The 22,147-nt window shown below is 46.1% G+C and overlaps 3 protein-coding genes across 4 annotated transcripts; 2 read left to right on the forward strand and 1 right to left on the reverse strand.

The window, feature by feature from the left end:
- Positions 1-381: 381 nt before the first annotated feature.
- gigyf1b (GRB10 interacting GYF protein 1b) lies at positions 382-13,922 on the reverse strand. Of its 2 annotated transcripts, none has more exons than XM_083697405.1 (26): positions 13,645-13,922; positions 12,269-12,657; positions 12,080-12,144; positions 11,656-11,785; positions 11,391-11,486; positions 10,785-10,899; positions 10,537-10,645; positions 9,896-10,137; positions 9,571-9,776; positions 9,152-9,257; positions 8,884-9,063; positions 8,535-8,707; positions 8,198-8,429; positions 7,815-8,032; positions 7,582-7,679; positions 7,399-7,502; positions 7,161-7,234; positions 6,890-7,021; positions 6,571-6,783; positions 6,035-6,210; positions 5,787-5,950; positions 5,402-5,583; positions 5,262-5,312; positions 4,983-5,088; positions 1,616-4,619; positions 382-1,256 (listed from the first exon to the last, which is right to left on the reverse strand). In XM_083697405.1, the coding sequence occupies exons 3-25, from the start codon at positions 12,112-12,114 to the stop codon at positions 4,552-4,554; spliced, it is 3,210 nt and encodes a 1,069-aa protein (XP_083553531.1). In that variant the 5' UTR covers positions 12,115-12,144; positions 12,269-12,657; positions 13,645-13,922; the 3' UTR covers positions 382-1,256; positions 1,616-4,551. The 2 variants fall into 2 exon arrangements, with proteins under 2 accessions (XP_083553531.1, XP_083553530.1); XM_083697404.1 differs by having other exon boundaries at positions 6,571-6,786.
- A 787-nt stretch (positions 13,923-14,709) lies between these two features.
- On the forward strand, positions 14,710-15,913 carry LOC310801246 (endonuclease domain-containing 1 protein; the record flags this gene model as incomplete). Its single annotated transcript, XM_083665241.1, has 2 exons — positions 14,710-14,952; positions 15,127-15,913. 2 exons carry the CDS (start codon positions 14,710-14,712, stop codon positions 15,721-15,723), a joined length of 840 nt encoding a protein of 279 aa, XP_083521367.1. The 3' UTR covers positions 15,724-15,913.
- A 2,129-nt stretch (positions 15,914-18,042) lies between these two features.
- LOC310801247 (endonuclease domain-containing 1 protein) lies at positions 18,043-19,770 on the forward strand (the record flags this gene model as incomplete). Its single annotated transcript, XM_083665242.1, has 2 exons — positions 18,043-18,228; positions 18,729-19,770. 2 exons carry the CDS (start codon positions 18,043-18,045, stop codon positions 19,335-19,337), a joined length of 795 nt encoding a protein of 264 aa, XP_083521368.1. The 3' UTR covers positions 19,338-19,770.
- Positions 19,771-22,147: the final 2,377 nt, after the last annotated feature.

Raw genomic sequence — 22,147 nt, forward strand, 5'->3', positions numbered from 1 at the left:
ATGGTCAAAGTTTAAAAAGGGACCATTGCTTTGCAGGTTGACAGCCTCCTACCTCATATGTTGTTATGAATTGTTATCCATTTTTCGATACATTGTCATTTAAAAAAATATAAATCCAACAGTTTGATATCTCAAAATACATGTAAACTTCTGTTAGATCATAATAAGTAATAGAAAATGAGATATTACTAACTAGGAACAATAGAGGAATAATTCACAATTTAATTTCAATGGTGATTCTGGGACTTAACTTAATCTAGGTCGGAGAAACTGGCCCAATATAAATTAGACAGACATCCATGTAGCATTTCACACATTAGTTTATTTATTTTGTAACACATCTCTCTTCAAAGAAAAACTATGTACATTGTCTATCCCCATTTCAAACAGCCAACATTTTCTTGAGGTTGATTAGCACTAACTTGTCTTGCTGGAGGAGTCAAAACCACAACATTAATTGATTCCCACCCCCACGCCCGAATTCTTCTTTCCCCAATTTGCATGACAAATATTCTTTCAGCTTTTACTTTTTTACAGCATTTTTTAAAACAGCACTCACTTGCATTTCCATCCCCATTGTTGCAATCACCCTACTGGGATGTTCCACTGAACCCCAGCACTCCCACAGTTTATCACTGATACTACAGGATAGTTGGGTAGGTAGGGGAAGTCCACTCAAGGGCAATATCATTCTGTACAGTTAAGGCAAGTAAAACCAAACATGGGGTCAAAGAAACAATCAAACACAAAAATGAATAAAGACAAACTAATTGTTCACTATTTACAGCCAGGAGTTGAAAACTGGCAACCTGTGTGTGTGTGTGTGTGTGTGTGTGTATGCTCCAAAAAAGTGAAATGTGTCAACAGGGCTTGAATGTTTTTGTGTATATGCAGAGTCATTTTCAGTGTCCAAGTGTGAGTGTGTGTATGTGTGTGTGTGCGTGCATCTGGAGCTTGACATTACTCCTGGAAGAGACATTGATCAGCTGGATTTAGTCTCTCCCTCTTAGTCCAGGACAGGGGCAGGGACAATGCTGGTGTCTGGAAGTCTTTCCTCTCTGCCCCATGGTCCTCTGGGAGCCCCTCACATGTCCAGCTGTGGTCCAGGGCAGCACAGTCCCTTCGAGTGGGCGACTCCACAACTCTTAATGCCTCAGGTGCTTCCTCTCACTCCGTTCATCCAGAACAGATGGACCAGTGAGAGACAGCCGCATGGACAGTCCACGAGGCGTCCTCCGTTTCTTGATGGTTGGGGTCTGTAGGAAAGAGGACAATATTAAAAGACAGGCCCGATTAAAATAGATTGAGATCAGACTAATACACCCCATGGGTATAGCGTGGAGAGCAGTGGGCCTGTCCAGGCATGGATAAGTTGTCATATCTAATTAAATGGACATTATATCCAGAGGAACGAAGTAATTGCTCGACTATCCCTTAACGGCAAGTTATTAAAATACGATCTCCAGTAGTCAAATCATTTATATAGTTCCCATGTTTCTGTATTTGTCCTAGATGTCATTTTAAGTGTCCAATAACCTATGATGCCAGTGGATGTACGTAAAAAAAACAGAAAGGTTTTTCAGTAAGTCCCTGTTTAAACAGATAATTAACCTGCCTTCTGTGGCTCTCCGGAGGTTGGTGAAGTATCTCTCTGGTATTGTAGAATCTCGTCCTCCTCTGTGTCAAGGTCATCCCCACCACAGTCATTTCTTTTGGAACATGTCCAATGAAAGTCAATCCTATCGGAATACTGTCCAGTAAAAGAGTAACTACAAGGAGACAGGGCATATTATGTAGTCCACAATGCTGTCCATCTCCCAACACTCAGTTCTTCTTCTATGAAGTGATAAATGCTCACCTAAACTCAACAAAAGCACAAGTGGAAGATGAACAACGTTCATGAGCCCAGTCTGTCCATTGTCCAGTAGTTTGGGATTTGAAGGTTCCAATTGCATGTAGGCGATTATAAAAATATTTCTCTCCAGTACATTTCAACAGCATTTGCTTTTTTTCACGTCCAAAAATGTCCATCTTATTCAAATCATGCAACCTCCTTCAGACACGGTTCCATTGTGCCACATCCAATAAGACGTAGCACAACATGTGGTAAGGATGAGGACAGCATGATAAACGTGTCTGTTTTAGGAGGCACAGGGAGAGTTGTAAAATGAGTCAGAATATCATTTGACCACAAATACTCCCCCCCCCCCCCTTGCTGTCCACATGTGATGCTCCATCTCAGTGTCTCTCCTTGATGGAGACCTCATGAGAAACACATGGAGTAACATGATCACCACACCATTTCTTAAAATAGTCAATTTTCATCTTTTCTTTTTTTTTTTGTCTTTCTTTTTTTATAAAAAATATAATCCAGACTTGGTATGAATAAAAATGGTTAAAGCGAAGATTGTTTCAGTTTGCAGATGAAGTACCGATCATTCCTCTCTGCCCACATCTTCAAACAAGTCTCCATTTTCACAAGATGTAGGCAATTTCAGAAAAAAAACATGACAGATCCTTAATGAATAGTCGCAAACCAGACATTCACAAAGATAAAAAGGAGACCAATTTCTCTTTTGAAAACTACTGCTACATTTTCCATGCCCGTGGTAGATCCTCAGTCTACATTATCTGCAACGAGTCCATCACGTTTGAGAATGTACGCCACCTTTGTTGGATTTACACCCCCAAAAGAAAACTGTATGCGTCGAGGATCACAACAATGCTTATGATGGACAAGGATGTCTTCATCTTATTACGAGAAGTTTAGAGAAGGCAGTGTGTTCAGCGGTGTCCACCCCTGTTACATATACAGTATCCATTGTTCAGGGAATACTTTGTCCCTTCTGATCTCCTCATTACCTCAACAATTAGTTTAAAGTCTGGCTTCATCTCAATGCTCGGTTGTACATTTCTGTTTTTGCAATACATTCATTTTTTTTTTTTTTCAAAAAAAGAAAAAAAAAAGATAAAACAAGATCAATTACCATAGAGGCAAAAATCTGGAACAACAATAATAAAAAAAAAAAAATTACAATAGTGTAGCAGCCTCAAAAGTGCTCCATATCAAGTCCAAATACTTTTCACTTTGTTTATAACTGACAGACATTCTATTCAAAAGTAACAAAAAGAGAGGACTCTAGCAACTAACATCAGAGTTCACACACACACACACACACACAGTGGCAATTGCCTGCACAAACAGCCTGGACACAACAGGCAACAAAGACCTCAACACTGACATATTGTTAAAGGCATTAGATACCCTTGAAAAATGCAAGGGACCTATATGGTCTTACCAACTTTCATAACCACAAGGAAGAGGATGATTAGACAACATGGTTCTTTTGGCGAGAGTGAAATGAGTGAGAGGGTCTGTACTGCAGTTAAATACACCTTAGAAAATCAGTCTTCAATCCAGAAATCTGCATTCACAGTTGGATCAACGAATCAGAGCCCAGAACCTCAAATGACTTTCATGAGAGAGGAGCATGAGGGCAGCAAAGCACCAATGAAAAGAAAACAAGTGTCCAGTCCACACAGGTAACAGGACACCAACACTAAGACCTTCCCTTCATGGAGTCATTGAGGGGATGAGGAGCTGGTGAAGGATAGGGTGAAGAGTGCCCTCCCTTCACTCTCACTCTCGCTTGTGGAACCAATGTACAAAAAAGAACTCACACACATTCATTGGCTACCAATCACTCATATACATCAGACATGGGCACAAATTGCATACATTCTTCACATAGTAAAAAAAAAAAGAAAAAAAGAAAAAAAAAAGTTTCATGGAACAAAGTAAAAACATGGCCTTTTATGCATCTCTGTAAGCAATAAAAAAATTGTGCAGGCTTTTAAGTCTACCACACAAACACGCCAGCATTCAAAGAAACATCCTTGTCTTAAACTACTTTTCGAACTAGTCTTGTTTGTTTTTCTAAGTGCAAACCTTCAAGTTTTTTTTTTTTCTTAATAAAATTCAGATTTGTTATAGTTTTACATTTTTATATAAATTTAAAAAAAACAACAGTGTCTCTTTCAAAAAAGAATATACTCTCTAAAAAAATCCTCATCACCCCCAAACCCCCTCACCATTATTTTTGGAGGTGTAACCTCCAGTTCCTTACTTAGGTATATATGCACACACATCCACATGTGTATATTCATATTGTAGACATAATATATGCAATATATATGCACATTTTGCATCCTAAAAAAACAACAAAGAAAAAAATAAAACAGGCGAAACTTCATTTCAAATATTGAAACCCTCTGTGATAAAGTGCATTAGTTTAGTTTAAGGTGCTTAACTGTAAGTAGTGCTTGAGGAAACTCCTCTCTGCACATCCCTCCTCACCAAGTGAGAGACGAGGGAGAAAAACCTACTTTACCGGGTCCTCAGCATGAGGGGGGCAAAGTAGTTCAGCAGTGCACATTCGTCGTGTATGTGTTTGCGTATGGGTGTGTGTGTGTGTGTTTGCATGTATGTATAAGTCTGTGTGTTTATTCCAGGAGTAAGGCCTCAGGTGGATTCAGGTAGATACTGCAGGATCAATAATCCTCCACGGTTTCCATCTCGCCAAGGTTCATCCTCTCCCCTGCGCCGAGGAATGAATATCCTGAAGGAAAAAAAACACCAGGCTTCAATTCCATGTCTTTCTACAACCACCTCCATAATGCATTCCCTAACTTTTCACAGCTAGAAAGCACACTTCAGAATGCTCTGGTATTCTTGAGTTACCCTGGTTACCTTTAGGCAGGCAACATTAACTATTGAATCCTTCGCTCAATGTTATGTGGCATTTTTCCTGTGCTGGGAGAGACTGAACATACTGCTGACTGGCTGAGGCCTACCACACCCTCTGGTAGAAGACTACTCCTGATGCATAGGGTTTACAGACAACAGTTTCACTGACATTTGGTCTGATTAGATTCCTTGCTGAGTCACAGAGGCTATTGAGTGATCCAGAGTGGCTGGCTACCTAAGATGCTGGGGTCAGAGTGAAGCATGGTCTGTTTCTTCTTCTTCATGCCTCCCTGGCTGTCATAGACTCCTCCCTTCCCCATGTGGGCCGCCTGGAACATGGACTACATGGGAGAGAACAGAATTGGGGGGGCGGGGGGGGTAAAAAGCCATTTAGACATACTCCCATAAGTGTCTCTAGAATATACAAAGTTTGTCATTTGTATAACTAATAAATAAACTTCTTACGTCAATAGTCTGTGTGTTGTGCGAACCGAGCCTCAAACATGGGACCTACCTGGAGAGGAAAGTTGTTCATGGACAGCCCTGCTGCAACTTCTTTTGATAGCTGGTGAGAAAGCCAGATGCCAGTTATTCATGTGCAACAAACACACAGCTTCATATGTACACCCACCCACACCCCCCCCCCCCACACACCTGTTGCTGCTGCTGCTGCTGTTGCTGTTGTCTCTGGTGGTTGGCTTTCTGTTTGGCACGGCGCTCCAGGAACTGCTTGGCAAACTCTTTGGCTTCGACGGTGTCCCCCAGGTAAGAGCGAATGAAGTCGTGCACCTCGTAAGGAGACTCCACCTCCTTCAGGTACGCCACGATGGTGGCAACTGCTCCAGGGACCGGAACACAGACATCACACAGTTAACACCAGAAGAGGAGAAGAAGATGATAAAGGGAAAGAGAGAGAGAGGGGGATATCGAGTGCTGGAGAAAGGGAGGAATCAGGGAGTGAGGTTATGCGTGTATGGATTCATGGGGCTGGTTACAGGGGCTTCAGAGTGCTGCAGTGGAGGGACGGAGGGAGTTTTACCGTCCAGTGAGGAGGAGGAGTTGTTAGCGGAGGTGTTGAGCGCGTGCAGCATCTGTTCACACCAGGTGGTGAAGCCGTCCTGCCCCTGAGGCTTCATGCCCTGCAGCAGCTTTAGCAGCTTGTCCTCCTCCTCTGTACGCTTCCGCCTCAGCATGTACTGCTCACTGTGGGGACATACACACACAATGTTAACACACACACACACACACAGAGAAAGAGTTCTCTCTCCCACACACACACACAGGTACCTGAGAGAGGGGCTGCTGCGGCTGTTCTTCATGCCCATGTTGCGGAGGCTGTTCTGGTTCTTCACGGCTTCCTCCCAGATGCTCATCCCTCCAGAGTTTCCTTTGGCTTCCATGCCTCCACCGGGCCACATACCCCCAGAGCCCTCACCCCACTGGCCCATAGACAGGCCTCCGTGCTGGGGGGGGGAGGAGGGAGAGAACGGAGATACATGGGTGACACATGCCTACACACTGGTGTCAATGATGATACATTTCATAACGTACAGAGAGTATGGACAAAATACAATGTCCGTGTCCGTATAGTGTCGTACTCAGGTGGGTAGGGCTTTGACAGCTACACGGCTACTACCATCATGACAGCATACCAACAGACATCCCCACCACCCACATTCCTCCACCCAGCAGTCCAGAACAGACGATTATGCCACAACACCTGCTTTCTAAACCATCCTGTACGAAACTGAATATAAATGTTGCAGGATGGCCATGTTGCGGTGTTCCGTGTGTGTGTGTGTCTCTCTGTTCTCTCTACTCACCCGTTCTCTCTGTTGTTGCTGGGCCCTCTGGTGCTGCTGCTGCTGCTTGAGCAGTCTCTCAGTCTCCAGCTCCAGCAGGTTGAGGCTCTTGCCTGGCTTGGAGAGGGCAGACGCCTGGGCGGCGCTCCACCCTGAGGCTGAACCGCACCCTGGGCCCCCCTGGGTCTGGGTCTGCTGCAGCAGCTTCATGATCAGCTCCTGCTGCTGGCGACACTGCTGGAGACAAACACACACACAGGTCAGTATCACCACCCCTTAAATAATGTGTACAGATAAGAAAGTAAAATGCCTGTTGGATGGTTACGCAGACCCTCCTTACCTGTTTGCGACGGTACAGCTCCTCCTCCTCCCGCCTCTTCTGCTCTTCCTGCTGCCTCCTCTTCTCCTCCCTTCGCTTCCTCTCCTCCTCTTCGCGCTTGGCCCTGAGTTCAGCCTCTCGCCGGTCCTGGAGCTGTGGCAAGGGAGACGAGGCAGAGACAGGGAGTGAGTCAGAGAGGATGAACAAGAGACCGACAGAGAAGAAAGGGGGGTGGGGTGGGGGGCAGAGAGAGTGAAACAAAACTAAGAGAAGTGACTCTTTGACCTCTTACCTTTTGTAGCTGCTCCAGAGTTGGCCCCTGAGTGGAATTACTCATGGTTAAGTCCCATAGATTGGCCTCACCGCCTGGAGGCAAGAGACACACGGTGAGTGACACACAGCGTCATCAAAGCGGTTTCTGCACATGCCATGAGGACATCTTTAATGAATGAGCAGATATGGGACTGAAGCAGAAGACTGTTGAGAGTCAGTCTGTGTGTGTGTGTGTTTCTCTGGAGCTGAATAAGTACCTGACTGCTGTGAGGCTGAGGTATGCATGTCCCACAGGGACCCATTATCTGGTACTGACATTGACCTGTTCATCAAGGGCATCATACCAGAGTCCCCACTGCTCCTGCAGACATGGCCAAAGATTAAGCACGCCCCAAGACAAAGATACACATCCACAGTGTGTGTGTGTGTGTCTCTGTTACCTGTTCATGTGCTGAAACCTCATTTGGAGTTGCTGGTAGAGAGCTGCAGTAGCAGCCTGTTCTAGCTGCTTCTTCAGCAGCTCCTGGTCCATGTTCCCCTGAAGAAAGACACATTGGATACAGCTACCAGTTCTTCACACCTCGACAGAATGCACACACTCCTCCAACATCCATCCAAAACATTGCCTCTCCGGTACACGTACACACACACACACACACACACACACACTTACATGTGCGGCCTGACTCGCAGCGGATGCCCGAGGTGGTGGTGGCTGTCTCACCAGCAGGGGCGGGGGGGAGGGGCCTGGGGAGAAGGGCACGCGGCCCCACATCTTGATGACGTCGCCCAGGGGCTGGAAGCCCTCATCACAACCCCGCTTCACCAGCAGGGTCATGGTGAAGTAGCCCGCCTGGAACCACTCACACATTTCAACCGTGGAGAAGGGGCCTGGGTACGGAGTTGAAGGAGAGGAGAAGAGAGGAGAGAGGGGGTGAGGGATGAGACAGGGGGATGAAGAGATGCGTCACAGCAAAACGGCTGTTATATCTGTGTGTGTTGTACGTGGGTGTCAGGTTATTGTGATGAAGGATAACATGGAGAGTGTGGCTCTACCTTGAACCTCTCCCTGGGGGTCCTTGTAGAACCACTTCATGGCTGCCTCGTGGGAGAGGGGGAGGGCGTTGGCCGAGTGCGAGTGGGCGTGCGTGGCAGAGTGCGTGTGAGGGTGCGGGGCTGGGTGCGTGTGAGAGTGTGAGGTGATGTTGTGGCTCTCCTGCAATCCTTGAGTAAAACACTCCTCCTCGAGTGATGTGTCCTGAAGAGAGGCCACCATCTTTTCAGCCTCCTGAACGAGAATGAAAAGAAGATTGTGACACATAACTCAAACAAACATACACGCATACACGCACACACACACACACACTCCTAATGCGGACAAAACATGACCTACCTGCTGCAGGTGCTTCATGCCCTCGTCCTCCTCTGCTTCTCCCCCTGACGATGGGAGGAGAGAGGCAGCGAAGGAGGGAGGAGGCAGCAGGCTGGAGGAGGAGCAGGAGGAGGAGGAGGAGGGGGGGAGGAGGTCGGGGCCGAGATGGGCACCACTGCCTGGGGGTGAGCTGCCTGTGGGGACCAGGCAGGGAGCGACATGGAAGTGATTCACTGAGTTGAGTTCATTCTCTTTCAATGGCAACATTATTGATTGGAATTTGAAAAAAATCCATCCCCTGAATCATCAGCATGGCCAAACACAGTTCAGAGTATGCACACATATGCTGTATAAATACATTGGCACTTACCTGTGCCTTCGGTGGGCACGTGGTTGGCTTTGGAGAGGTGGGACAGGGCTGCCAGGGGGGCCTCGGTGGCACCAGGGGTAGGAAGAGGGTCCAAGGAAGTAGGAGCAGTGACGGCAGAGGGTGAAGATGTGGTTCTGTACTTGTCCTCCGCCTCAGACACATCTGCAGCTTCACTCTCTTCTGTAAGTGGGGGTAGAGGGAATGTCATCGGAACGCTCTTCTATTGCTATTATTCATCAAATCGAGGGGAGAAATCAAAGTGTCTGACCTTTCTCAGCGTAGCCGTCGTTGCCTCCCTGAACGTACTCCTCCTCTTCCTCCAACGCCTCAAACTCCAGCTCCTGGTCCTCAGGGATGGCATCCTTGGAGCCTTTCTGTTTGGGAACAATGAGCGGCTCAGAATACACCATCACTAATACTTGTATAGAAAGACTCAGAACACCCTCTCACTAATACTCGTATACAAAGACTCAGAATAGGCACTAATCAGTAATACCCATATACAGTAGACCAGAGTTTCGAAGTGGCCGCCAGTGTGACAATGCTGCAGGCGTACCACGACGACGCTAGTGAGTTTTATTTCAGGTCATTCACCTCGGCATCACACTTCTATATACATATATATATATATATTAAAAACACTGGCCCACTGTACAAAGACTCACAGAGAGACACACACAAACACACCTTGATGCACATGAAGGCCCCTGAGGAGTCGAAGGTGCCCATCTCTCCGTCCTCCTCGTCAGTGCACCACTCAGGAAGGCCGTCCCGGTCGTCGTGACCTCCCTCGCTTCCCCCACGCCTGCGGCTCCCCTCTCCCTCGTGGAAGTCAAACTCAAACTTACGCCGGCCACTGTGTTCACGCCAGCCGGCGGACCGAGGACCTCCATCTGTGTGTTTAGTTACGAGTTAATTGTGTATTAAGACATAGAAATCGCACACAGGTAATTGCATTTGAGGCTAGGAGTTGGGGCACTGCGTATATGACTGATTAGGTGTGCGTACGTACCATCGCGCCTGGCTCCTGCGATTCTCCAGCTGCCTCCTGGTTCCGCTGTTCCTACTCCGACGGCTCCTCCTCCTACACTTCCTTCTGCTGTTGCTTCCTCCTCCTCCTGCTCTTCGCGGAGAGTGCGCCAGTTCTCACTGTCTGCTCGGGTGTAGTCCTTCCTGGCCAGAGGAGCAGCCTCCTCGAACCCTGGACGCACTCCCTCGCGCCTGATGATTGGCTTCTCAAACCGTCGCTCACCTCTGGGAAAAGTAAACATGGTAGGCAAGGGGAGTAGTTAAAGGCACCGTCAGTGTTTTCTGCCTGCAGAGGCACCAACAAAACCTGGAGCAAATGCATTTCAAATCTCATTTCATAGCATTAGATTTCTATGACACACTCAAGGAATGACCTTCCATAAGGCTGGCATTCCTTTTTTTAAAAACATGATTTTTGGGCGATCCATTTTGTTCCCAAAGTCTTCCACGACCACAAAAACAAACAAAGTAATGGCTTTGTGTAATACAGTTGCTCTCATTATGGTTTTTGAAAGTCATATTTCTAATCACTGACAGTGATTTTTAATAAGACCCTCAGAAACTGCAACCCAATGGCAATATTGTCAATGATGTCATGATGATCATCTGAGGCTGAGACCGTACCTGTCATCCCAACTTTGGCTACGGTGCACTATCTCTCGGCCACGAGCGAAGCCCACCTCTCCTTCTTCAGGACCTCTTTGGTAGAATGCACCGTCACCTCTCCCTCTCCCTGCGAGCACACACACACACACGCACATATTATAAATCCATTCTGTTTAACGACACACTGGCATCAGAGACCTGGATCGATGACCTTGAGTGCTGACAGTGATTCCTGATTGGTTGGTTGGTTGGCGGTGGTGTCTCACCTCTGCCACCTCGGATGCCTCCGCGGCCCCTGGCCACGCCTGCGGGGGCGGCCCCGCCTCCCTTTCCCATCAGCCTCAGCACAGCCACACTATTCACAGACATGGAGAAGTTTCTCTGCAGGGGTAAAGGAGGAAAAGAGAATGATTATGAACATGGTTTTTTTCTTCTCCCTAATATATGACGCCGGAACAGCTCTTTGTAGGTAGAACTGGAAACTAGAAAAATGCTTCTGTTGAATAAGAGTAGCAAGTCTCTCACTCGCGCCGATCGCTCCGCTCCCTACCCCCACCATCTCAGCCTCACCCCCACCATCTCAGCCTCACCCCCACCATCTCAGCCTCACCATCTCAGCCTCACCATCTCAGCCTCACCATCTCAGCCTCACCCCCACCATCTCAGCCTCACCATCTCAGCCTCACCCCCACCATCTCAGCCTCACCCCCACCATCTCAGCCTCACCATCTCAGCCTCACCCCCACCATCTCAGCCTCACCATCTCAGCCTCACCCCCACCATCTCAGCCTCACCCCCACCATCTCAGCCTCACCCCCACCATCTCAGCCTCACCCCCACCCCTACCCCCACCCCCACCATCTCAGCCTCACCTGCTCCTCGTCAGTTAGAGGCTCCAGGGCCAAAGGCTGCACAGGCTCATCCTGCAGGATAACAGCAAACTCCTTGTCCTGCATGTCCTCTGGGACCTGGCCGCAGAGAGGAGTTCAGTACACACATGGGTAAATGGATGACTTCTCTTCCTGGCTACAGACGCCATCAAAGAGACCATCTATGACACCACCACTTGCATTGGCGTCTGCGTTCAAGAGTGCTTGAATCTGTTAACCATCTTGTGAAGCCGTAGCATGAGCTCACCTTGTTTTCTTTGATATAAAGTGCTAGCATCTCCTCACGGCCATAGCGGTAATCGGCCAGCTTGGACTTTGGCATTGCTGGAGAGGGAGGTGGGGACGTTACACTCCCCCCTCTGGATAGTGCACGGAGCCTGGGAGGAGGAACCATGAGGATAAACCATCAATGCATACCGTAGAATCAGATGTCGATTTGACACACAAAAATTATTTCTATTGTGATGTTCAGGTGAAATGAAGCACGTTTATTACATGTTGTCATTAAAAAATGCTTAAGTCATGCACTGTTTGGAAATACAGGGGAAGACCCAAGAATAGTGAAAATATCAATTTACGGACACAAAACCGATCAAAAAAATTATTATAAGCTGGGACGGTGAGCACGGAACAGGAGGAGAGTGAACATAAGAGAAAGGAGAGAAGCCCACCATTCAGGGCCAAAGTTAAGTGTCTCAGCAGCCATACTCCTCTCTTCCACGGGAGCGCAAGGCTTCTGTTGGCACAACAAAGGCATCAGTGCCATCACATCATCAAACCACAATGATACTGATCAATAAGACACGTAATACATAATCATCTACTCAATTTAAGCTTTACAGAGAGATAGGAGCACAAACCTTGTCCAGAGGATTGGACCAGTTTGGTCCAGATACAATGAGGGGTTAAAGGCTACTTGGTTCTTCTGTGTGCAGTGGTTGAGAGTGGGTGTACCTAGGCCACAGCTTGGTTACACTGAGCAAATAGCTGCCAGGTTCAGGGAAAGGGGTTGGGTAAGGTGATGGAGTGTCCAAAATGTGATGGCACCCTCCTCAATCACAAATGAAAACAAAAGCTAGCACCAACTGTTTCATCAACAGTAAAATAATGTTATCATAATATTGATTATGAAGAATAGTTAAGAGCAGGAGATGCAAAGGGAGAAACAAGTGTTATCGGTCACTTGTGTTTATTCGGATCTCCACTTCTTGGTCTGTCCTAATTGATTTCCCTCCTTTTCTCCAAACACCTATGGGGCAATGACAGAAAGAGGGTCTTCATTATTCAAACAGCTTCATGTGTGCTGCATCCAGACAATATTTACCAGAACGACTGACAGTCAAGCGCATTGTTATAACAAACTGTTCTGATTTTAGGGTTTTTGGGTAGCTGGTAGAGATGAATGAAACCATGGATCGACATTAATGCACAAAAGCCGCACTCATTACATTGACAGCCCGTAGCCTACAAGTTAGAATCGCGCCTCAGACTTATTTGGTCTATTCCGTGACGAACTGTGCTGTGCTAACACTATTACAATAACTAAAATGTTCATTTTGCAGCGACACATACGGCACAGCCAACGGACATGGGGGTACAGGGCATGAAAACCAAAACAAATGTAACGTTACTAACGTCGTTAGCTAGTATGCAATTTCGGTATTGCCAGCTGGTGACTCATACTTTATGCAACAGCGGAAATCTCGACCACTTTCGAGTTCTACTAAAAACACAAAACATTGCTAACATGCATTGTAACGTTTATTAGATGGTTTCAATGCTAACTTGCTAACGCAAGCGAAGTTTGGAGTATGCACGGCGGGCCAGGACAGGACAGGGGTAAACATTCGAGAGCTCTGGAATAAATGTGCTTTCAAAATAAAGTACCATTCATTGAAATACTAGAGGAGGGAAAATGCAGCGAACTAACCAACAAGTAACGATGAAAAAAAAGGAAGGTGGGAGGAGGAACGTTATGTTCTTCACTCATTGCGGCCCCCCACTCCTCACAGGCTGCATAGTCAACTTTAACCCGCAGTTTTGGCCTTGGCTAGCTAGCTAAAAAAGCTAAGCTGCACAGTGTGGTGCGCGGACAATGTTGTTCCAAGGTTTGCAACCTCAACCCAAATCTACCAGCAATGTAAATGCAATAATCGCGGCTAATGTGCGTCAGATTGACTTCCCACGCAGCACATCATGTTTGCTCAAATGAAATAATGTAATTGTTGGTGTTTACCTGTCGTTGCAAGCTGTTCACATTACTAGCTAGCCAGCTATGTATGTTAGCCAGCTAGCTAGCTGCGACCTAGCTAGGCGGTAGCTAGCTGCAAATTTTACGAAATTGAAATGTAGCTAAATTCCGCCCGAGTGCATATGCGTGTGTTTCCCAATAACATATATGTCTTCAGGTTACTTCTTTTCAACTGTATGTTGAAGATTTGCAATCTACCACGTTTGCTGAATTATATTTTCCTCTGACCAACGTTCGCTGCGAATATTTTAATAACTCGCTTACTCGTCTTGTTTGTGTTTTAGAAAAATGGCCGCCCCCCTTCGCATCATTTGACAGCTGTGTTTTTTTCTTCTTCGATTGACACTTCTGCAGTGGGCAAACGTGTTATTGACTCGTGACTGCCACCAATCGTGCGGGAGTGTGCATACGGCAGAAGGTAAAACAAACAACAAAGTATGTCAAACAATTTGCAAATATCGCATGCAATCGTTTATTAGGCACGTTTTGTGTTTAGATAGTTTGGTAGAGTGTATCATTATTTTCCGCTCTGAGACCTGGTGTAGACCTGATAGGACAACAATAATGCCCACACAAAACAACAGAACGATCGTTTCCTCTTTAAATTATGGTATTTTGTAACTATATTGACGCATTGATACTGCATAAGACCTATAGCCTCCTTTTAATTAATACAATTAATAAACAGGTCTATGGAGATGGACTGAAATGATGTTCTTCATTTCACCTTCACCTTCTGATGGTCTTCTATGCATGAGCTATGAGCAATGCAAAGAAGACCATCATATTAATGGGAGCTGAAGGTGAAATGTACCCATCTACTATCACATAGAGGAAGAGAGGGAGAGGGAGGGAAAGGGTGAGAGAATAAATGAGGGAGAGGGAGGGAAAGGGTGAGAGAGAGAGAGAAGAGAGAGAGAGGAAGGGAGGGAGAGAGTGTGTTGGGACTTAAGCACACTGTCAAACAAAGCTTCAACTGCACCTCTTCTCTCCATGGTGTCTTACGTCGCAGTAGGAGCACAGGCACTGGCCTGGCTGCTGGTTGTAGGGATGGCGCAAGCAGATGTACAGGAACATTTTTCATCCGAGTGCAAAGAGTTCATGTACATGGGCACCTGCCCGCGAGGACTGGAGGACCATGCGCTGAAGAAAATCTGCCAACGCTTCAACGGTAAACCACGTTTTGTCACCCTGTATGATACCTTCGACCACATCCCAGTCTACTCTGCCTACACCTTCAAGCGCTCTGACGGCTTCAAAAAAGTTGATGTGCCTTGGATGTATGAGCCACAGGTATTTTTTTTTATAGATATATGCAGTATCTTCCAGCATTACTGTAGGCCCATTGTTGCCTTGTTCTTGTGCATTTCGAAGAGCTACAATAATTAAATGTTGATGATGAGGAACATTTCATGAGAGCGTGAGCATCCCATACCTCCCATGCTTATCACTCCTTTTTCCTGTTAGCTTTCCACAGTGTCCAATACAGGGAACATGCAGCCCTTTCCTCCAGATGACCACCATAAGCGTTTTGAGGATGCGCAAGCTGTGCTGGATGATTATGCAAACTCAGTGAACTTTGAGCGTGGCCAACTGAACCCTGATGAGCACCAGTCTGACCCCGAAGACAAGGCAGCCACCTACACCCTGACCAATGTGGTCCCTCAGGTCTATGAGTTTAACATCGGGCCCTGGAAAACCCATGAGCATATCATCCGCCATCGTCTCAACAACTATTGCCGTGGCACCGCTTACGTGGTCACCGGCGTAACCACCTCTGGGACCATGATCCGTCGCCGGAACATCGACCGCGTAGCCATCCCCACCTACCTGTGGTCAGCCTACTGCTGCATCGACTACGACCGCAACGCACCATTCGAGGAGCGCTCCAAGTTCCCGGCGTTTGCGTCCCACGGGCTCAATAAGAAAGGGAGTGCTGAGGTTCAGGAGATGTCTGTTCAGCAGCTCGAAAACTTCCTCAAGAGTGTCACGTTTGTGGACAAGACCTTTCAGATTTTCTATGATAACTGTGTGCCCCCCGATAATAGCTTGCTCTTGCCTTAACACTATTGAATGCATACTAATGAAAAGATTTAGCCAAATCTTTAAACTCTATCCATTCTTGATAAAGAGGTTAATGTACGTTTTATGAGTTTTCAATGCTCCCTGCCCTTTTGCTTTTCCCTAATTGCTTTCTCTTGGCACACTTATCACAGTGCATGATGTATAGGGTACAGACAACAGAATGTAAACAGGTCTAGGGGAAAATGTATGTAAACAGTTGTCACAATGTTGTAACATCTTGTTTCTTGTTGAATAAAGATCCAATCCAATTGAAGAATGCCTCCCATGGCATCATTTGGATGTGTATGGATGTGTGTGGAAACCTAAATGAGTTAGTTGAGACCATAGAACAATTCTATGGTTGAAAGACTGCCTTAAACACACAATGGGATCTGGCAATCTATTCAATAATTTCATGAAATACCATTGGTTCTTGAAAAATGTAATTTATAATTGCCTCATGAGCATAGCACAACTGTTTTAAACTATACATAACCTAAAAATTAAGATTATTAATCCATAGTTTACAAACAATATATAGCTACAAATATGTTTAAAACTATCATGTGGATGTCATGGACTGTCAGTCCTAAATGTGTGAGTCTGACGGCTGATACTGTACTAAGTTGGGAGGTTGAAGACTGATACAAGATCGAGACCAGAGCAACTGATTCAAGACTGAAATAATGAGTCAGACTGCTGCCATACTTAGTGTCCAAACTATCTTTAAATGAAAGTGGACATAAATAATCATGAACACATTATAATTGTTACATAAAAACAGACTAACTTAATCTCAATAATTAACTTTTAGGCTATATTGCTTAAATATCAGGTTAGGGTTAGGGGTAGGGTTAGATTAAATGCAGTTTGGCAAGTCTGCGATAACATTGGCCATGTAAATGAGAGCGCCTCACATGCTACATCTTTGTCTCTGACCGAAGTCCATGGCTGATGGGTTCCTCATGCTTTATCTATATATGCTATTTGGCTAATCCACCACTGCCACGGTTGGCCTTCCTAGTCAACCGCACCAGACACTGTGGGCCTTTTGTTCCTCACAGAGATAGTTGAGAAAGACAGTTTTGCATTTAATAGCAGAGCCTATCAACCATGTCAAGACACACTTCTGTGGCAGTGGAGCAGAGGAAAGGCTGATATGGCAAGACAAAAAGGAAGCTGATGGCACAATGCTTTTAATATGAACGTTCCTCTTTTCTGAGAGTGTTCAGATGAATCAGTCCGCTCAGTGCATTGCAGTGTTCCATGAGAATGGTCTCCTAAGTGATAACCAATGAAAGGCCTGCCATGCTCTGATTACACATTCCAAAGGGCAGTGTTCAACCCTATGAGACAATGGGATATTCTATGTACTGTATATTTCTAGAAAATAAGAGCTGACAATGTGATAAAACAAAGTGTTTTGAAACATCATACAGTTTGATGCATTTTTGCCACTATCTACCACCATTTTGGGTAGTATTGGATCTCATGAACACATGTATTAATGCTTATAATGAGTATATGATATACTAATGTTATGATATATAACAATGTTTATGCTGTATAACAAGTTACTGGTGTATTGTTTTATAATCATTCATGAGGTCAATACATGCGTTTTTTGTAATGCAACATAACACATTATCAATTATATCGAGAAAGACATTTGAACACCTTTTCAGCCAAAACCTCCACATTTCAAACACTTTATTTTAACAGTAAACTTCAGCCAAGAGGTCTGGACCTTTGTTCAGGAGGTATTGTGCTTGCCCTCTAACTGCAGGCCATGCTCGTTCAAGCCCCGCTACGGCTGTTACCTCTTAATAGCAACACTAGCTATTTCAATGTATAGCTTTAGACTGAATACAAATCCACTCTGGTGGAGCTGACATTTTCCTAACTTTACAGATGAACAGCCCCTCAAGTAATCCTGAAATGATTCTATTTCATTCTATTCTATTTTTTTGCTCTCATTTTTTTTTATGACAGCCCAGAATTCGGGTCAAAGCCTATCCATTCCCTTTACTCCATAACCAATTGTGACAGATGACAAGTGTCCTTGTCACACACTTTACTTGCTTTGCATATCTGGTTTGTGACATTTAAATTCTAACTGCTCACATTATAATTTCATTCGACCCTCCTGCAGACGTACCAGTAAGAGCCTACCGAGGAGACGATAAGCTGCCCGCTGCCATGCATTTCTCTCCAGGCTGTTTGGTGTTCATGCTCGCCCTGTTCTATAGTGCACCCCGTGTTCCAGCTACTGTGGTTTTGGACTTCAACCACTTAGAGCGATGTAAGGACTCCCTATACATGGGAACACCGCCACGTGGAATCATTGAGACTCATCTGAAAAAGATATGCCAGCGCTACGCAGACAAGCCACGTTTCGTGACTCTATACGACCCTGAAAAACGTATCCCTGTGTACTCAGCATATTCCTTCAAGAAGACTGAGGGCGACCGACGTGTGGACTACCCTTGGATGTATGAACCACAGGTCAGTGACTACTCTTGGCCCCCTTTTTTCAAATGTGCTGCTATGCTACACAATGAGTATGTTTCCTGTTTGAATATTACACATGCATTTTGTGTTGACCATAGCTTATAGACTAATGCACTCCTACCAGTAGAAGAAACTTGCTGACTAGGTGAGGGACCTGGATCAGAGGTTGTGTCACTCTCAGTAGAGTGATAAAGCAGTAGTCATTTGAAGCCCATAGTCCACAGCAAAGGACAAGGCATATCCATTTAGGACCTGAAGTTTCACAGTCCTCTTGTAGTCCAACCCTAGGTGACTAATGCTATTTCTTTCCTTTTGGTTCCACATCTGATTTTGGGATCGGGATATGATGAGGAGAAAGCTGTTCATATACAAAGTGCTTGTATTTGTTTCTCTGTTATTCATAAACAGAATTCTGGTATCAATGTTGTTTATTAGACATATTCCCTTACAGTCGGTGAGTGATACACTGCTCATTCTCTCCCCTCTCTCCTCAGCTGGCAGAGATCGATGGGAATGGAAATATGATGCCCTTCCCAACTGGCTACCTGCACATGAAGTTTGAGGACAGCCAAGCGGTCCTGAATGACTACTCTGATGTGGTCCTGTACGAGAGAGGCCACTTGAATCCAGACCAGCACCAGTCTGACCCACACGACCGTGCAGCCACCTACACTCTGACCAACGTGGTTCCAGAGATCCGGGAGTTCAACATCGGGCCCTGGCGCGAGCACGAGGAGCGCATCCGCGTACGCCTCAACAACTACTGTCGCGGCACCGCCTTCATTGTCACCGGGGTGACCACCACCGGTCACATGATCCGCCGGAACAACCAGGACCGCGTGGCCATCCCTGAGGACGTCTGGTCAGCCTACTGCTGTACCGACTACGACCGCAACTCACCCCACGATGTCCGCATCCGCTTCCCCTCCCAGGCCGCCCTGGCCAAGAACGCCAAGGAGGGCAACACCGTCCACGAGATGCCCGTCCAGGAACTGGAGATCTTCCTGAAGAACCGGATGGATGTGGATCAGAACCTCCAGCTCTTCTATGACAACTGCATCTCCCCCTCCCCCCTCCCTCTGTACCTCCACCACACCATCTGAGAGCTGTGCACTGCAGCTCCATCTCACACCGCCCCCTCTCTGTGTGCACATGGGTTTCAATCTCCACCAAAGCTTTTTGAGTGCTGTGTAATAGACATACTTGCTTTCTGTCCTTCTGCTATTAAATTACAATAAAGAAAGTGGGAAATACTGATCAGTGAACTTACTTACTGTATACTGTATAATGAGTTATGGAAATTAACAATGCCTTGCCAGTGGCACTGATGTATACGCAATAGAACATTTATACCACCGGTCATGCTTTGTAAAAATTCGTATTATCTACATCTGCCTTGCAAATGACTTGCAGTCGAGAGATTCAATATATCTTTTCTGGGGTAATCGCTCTTCCTTCTGTGTTTAAGCACTGCTTATTAAACTCTCTATCTCTCCCCTAATAAAACTGCCCAGTGAAATAACAGTTGTACAGTGCTCAGCCATTTTGATTTCATGGAAAGGTGTTCACAGATGGCATGGTGGTTGTAAAATACCACTTATGGTTATTACGTTTTGAACTGTAGCTATGAATCCTTTCAATAAAACGAATGAATTCAATGACTTCCTTCGTGTTTGTGCTAATTAAATAATGAATCACACACAATATTGTATACATTAAACTTAATTAAAAATACATGTATATATATGTTTAGATGCACAAACCTATGCAAATATGATTTAGGTTCCCACACATACTTAAAACCATACTGTACCTCTACTGTAAAACCATATGTTGAGCCATTTTGAGAAAAAAGTCTATTGCTCAGGATTATTGATAGGATAGTACTGATTGCCTGGTAATATTAATGATAATAATCTGCAGTGGATAAACAGGCATACTGTACACAAGTTTAGACAGATCATATTGTTTGCTTTTGTTCTATGGTGATAGAACAAACATCACTGCTGTAGCATTTCAGAGCAGGAGTCCTCCTCCACACGGTTGTCTCCCTCTCAGATCACTTGAAGTTGTGCTACGGTTACAATGTGTAAGCATGTCCAGTATGTGTGAATTTGAAATAATTGTGGGCGTGGCAGTGGTTTACTACGCCCATGTTTACTGAACTCTACCCATCTCTGAGGGTCGGTTTGGCCTCCTCTCCTTTTAAGGCTGGCTCGCTGTTCTCAGTGATCACTTGACCCATCTACCTACTGTATACGGGAAGGACAAGAACTGGACGCGTCTGGTTTACAAGTGAGTTCTGGCCAATCCTGCACCGACGCTTTGCATAGGTGGGAGTCCACATCAAACTTTAGAGTACGAGATGACGCAATGCTGAACACTCTCAATCTGCCCGGTGAAGTGAAGTACGATCATCAGTGTAGAAATAGAGAAGAGAAAGGGAAGAGAAAGAGAGCAAGGAAAGGAAAGGAGAGAGTGAGAGAGGCGAGAGGGTGAAAACGTCAGAGATTAGACAGAGCAGGGACTATGGTCAGAATGGGGCAGCCCTGGGTGGCTGCGGTGAGTATCTTCCTCTACATGCCTTTGGCCTGGTCAGGGGTGGTGGAGGACTTTGAGGACTGTAAGGAATCCCTGTATATGGGCACCCCACCGCGGGGCGTCCTGGGGAGCAGCTCCCTGAGGAAGATTTGCCAGCGTCTGGAGGACAAGCCCCGCTTCGTTACCCTCTACGACCCCCGCAGGCACATGCCCGTCTACTCTGCCTACACCTTCAAGAAGTCCGACGGTGAGAAGAGTGTGGACCAGCCGTGGATGTACGAGCCACAGGTGAGTGGAGGGGCTGCGGCAGAGGAGAGCTAAGGGAAGCTGGTGCAGTGAGTGTGAGGCCATTTTTGTTCCCAGTGTGAGAATTCACTATGTGCTCTCTTCTAACTGCACCGGAATATGGCTGACTCTGTGCCCAGAGCTCTGTTCTCCCTTGGTACAGTGCGTGTGTGTTGTCTCGGGGGGGGGGGGGGGGTGCAAAAATTACCACATTACAACAATTGATGAGAATTGATTGCATGGCCAATAAACAGTCTTTGTCTCTGATGTACATATTAAACCTTCTTTTGGACTAAATACATTTATGAATCATCAAGAAGTACTGTAACATGTACTGTAACACTGAAAAAGAACAACTACTACATCTGTATTCAACGTGGTTCTGTGAAACCGGCTATTATTTTCAAAAGCACCTCAAATGAAAGAGACCTAAGTTATGGACGTGATAGGCGAAATAAAACTCATAGTCTTGATCAAACAATGTATGAGCCTTTGTTTCTCTCTTCCCAGTCGTAACCTTCAATGACCCTGATAGCATGAATGATGCCGTTAAATATTAAGCAATTTAACGACAGCTTTTCATGTAATTTACATTTAATTTCTCTCTCTCCCTCTCTCTCTCTCTCTCTCTCTCTCTCTCTCTCTCTCCCTCTCTCTCTCTCTGCATCTCTCCCCCCCCCCCCTCTCTCTCCTTCTCTCTCTGCATCTAGCTAGCATCAGGCCAAGGCAGCAGCAACATGGAGCCCTTCCCTCAGTCGGCTAAGATGCCCATGAGTTTGATAGACAGTCAGGCTGTGCTCGCTGACTTTGCTGACGTGGACCAGTATGAGCGTGGCCATCTGAACCCAGATAAGCACCAGTCTGACCCGGTGGACAAGGCAGCCACCTACACGCTGACCAATGTGGTGCCCCAGACCAGGGAGTTCAACACTGGCCCCTGGGCCCAGCATGAGGAGCAGGTTCGACAGCGCCTCAACAACTACTGCCACGGCACGGCCTACGTCATCACCGGTGCCACCTCCTCCGGGAAGATGATCCGTCGGAACAACCAAAACCGTGTCGGCGTTCCGGAGTACATGTGGACGGC

The sequence above is a fragment of the Argentina silus genome (genome assembly GCF_951799395.1).
Source record: "Argentina silus genome assembly, chromosome: 2".
NCBI lineage: Eukaryota > Metazoa > Chordata > Actinopteri > Argentiniformes > Argentinidae > Argentina > Argentina silus.